This window comes from Echinops telfairi, unplaced genomic scaffold (genome assembly GCF_000313985.2).
Source record: "Echinops telfairi isolate 266 unplaced genomic scaffold, ASM31398v2 ScPeMD7_31;HRSCAF=116, whole genome shotgun sequence".
NCBI classification, from domain to species: domain Eukaryota; kingdom Metazoa; phylum Chordata; class Mammalia; order Afrosoricida; family Tenrecidae; genus Echinops; species Echinops telfairi.
This window is the reverse complement of record NW_022103928.1, coordinates 1,759,466-1,761,513: the sequence shown is the minus strand read 5'-3', so window position 1 is coordinate 1,761,513 and position 2,048 is coordinate 1,759,466. Positions and strand designations below refer to the sequence as shown.

General features: G+C 37.2%; 1 protein-coding gene across 1 annotated transcript in view; it reads left to right on the top strand.

Annotated features, from left to right (window-relative positions):
- The window catches only part of CHL1 (cell adhesion molecule L1 like), a 266,472-nt gene that overhangs the window by 232,583 nt on the left and 31,841 nt on the right, over positions 1-2,048 (top strand). Inside the window, exons 22-24 of the mRNA XM_030885602.2 lie at positions 18-133; positions 253-457; positions 650-772. Of these exons, the coding sequence (XP_030741462.2) occupies positions 18-133; positions 253-457; positions 650-772 (444 nt within the window). The remainder of the gene's footprint in view (positions 1-17; positions 134-252; positions 458-649; positions 773-2,048) is intronic.

Genomic DNA, 2,048 nt, shown 5'->3' with positions numbered 1-2,048 from the left:
TTTTATGTGTTTAACAGATCCTGATATAGCTCCAGTGATTCAAAAAGTGGATGTTATAAACAGCACTGTAGTTAAAGTTACCTGGTCAACAATTCCAAAGGACCGAGTGCATGGACATCTGAAAGGATATCAGGTTCTTATATTGTTTGTTCTTTTCACTGTTGAACTAGTGTATTTCTTGTCTTAGCTGGTAGATATGTGAAAGATTCTTACCATGGTTGATGTATTTAAGCTTTACTATTTTCCTTGCAGATTACTTGGTGGAAAACAAAAAGTCTGTCGGATGGAAGGGCACAACCCAAAAAGGAAAACATCCTCCGATTTCCAGGACCAAGGACTTATGGAATGGTTCCTTCCTTAGAGGCCTTTAGTGAATTTTACTTAACCATCTTAGCCTATAATTCCAAAGGAGCTGGTCCAGAAAGTGAGCCTCATGTATTTCAAACTCCAGAAGGAGGTGAGAGAGTAACAAGGTAGAAAAATTCCAGCAATAAAAATTAGCCAAGAGCCAAATAAGGCATCCCCTACTGTTAATTAATGCATAACTGATACCAGTTAGCATTACAATTTTAATATAGAAATATTTCATCTAATATAATTTTTTTTAATTTACTAACTTATGAATGTTTACAATGGTCTTGTCTTCTAGTACCTGAACAGCCAGCTTTTCTCAAGGTCATCAGAGTTGATAAGGACACTGTCACTCTATCCTGGGGACGACCTAAGAAATTAAATGGAAACTTAACTGGATATCTACTACAATATCAGATAAGTAAGCAGAAATTTGAATAGGAATCAGACAAATAATCCTTCATTTGGGTAATTGACTATACTGGGAGTCTGGTGATTCCTTAAGGCCAAGGTTTATAGTCTGGCTTACTTCCTTCTAGCACAATTCAATCTACATGTGGTAACCCCATGTGTGTCAGCCCAGAACTGTGCCCCCGGTGTTTTCAATATCTGAGTTTTTTGAAGTAGACTGCCAGGCCTTTTTTTGCTTTTTTCCTAGACATTCCTGGGTGAACCAAACATACACCCTTACAGTTACCTGCTGAACTTTTTAAACACTTGCACCACACAAAGATTCCTCCTGCTAGCACAGAAATCTGTAAATTCTGATTTGCTTGCCAAATTCTCAGATTTCTGCTTATTTTCATGAATAGAGTTGTACTGGAACACAGCTTTGTCCACTTGTTTAAGTGTTGTTGTCTGTAACTTTCTCATTCCATTAATCAGAGATTGCATGGCTCACCAAAACTAAAATTTTGCTGTCTTCAATTCTTAGAGAAAAGCACAGGATTGCCAATATTACCAGTTTAGTATTTATAAATGAGAGGTTCTGAGAGTTAATGAAGATGCCCAATATCACAGAATCAACATGCATTGGCATAAAGATCCCAAGCCAGGCTAAAGCAATAGCACTGAACACAATATGTACATAGTCCACTACATCTGTCTCCAATCTGCACTTCGATCCTCAGACTATAAGTATACTTCTCTTTGTAGATTCTCCTCTTGGTGGCCTATGGGCACTTAAAGTGAGGACTGATGATTTATCTTTGTACTATGACTTGGTATAGTTGCTGCCCATATCCCCTGACTCTAGTAGATTACGTACAGGGTTAGGGAAAAAATTAGTCATACTTAACTAAAGCACTTTCCATCTCTAACGATATGTTCAGTTAAGCATCATCTCAAAATGGAAATGAGTGAATTGAAGCCATAGAAAGATTGACTAGCAGCTCCACTCTAGAAATTTTAGACTTGAGGACATGGGCACCTAAAAAGCCCAAACACTAGGATGACAGAATCTGAGTACACACAGCTTGCAAAGACGTCCTTGATCATAGTCCTAATGGGCTATTATAACAAAAAAAAAGTTTGCATTAATTCTGGTTAGGTAGTACCATTAACTTGAGATGGCCTCTGCTGAATTAGGAAAGTATAAGTAAATGGACATAGGCACAATCCCATTTGAAATAGTCTTTTATCATTTCTTCTTCTTGCAATATCATTAGAATTAGAAATGTATTGTATTAGTCTGGGTA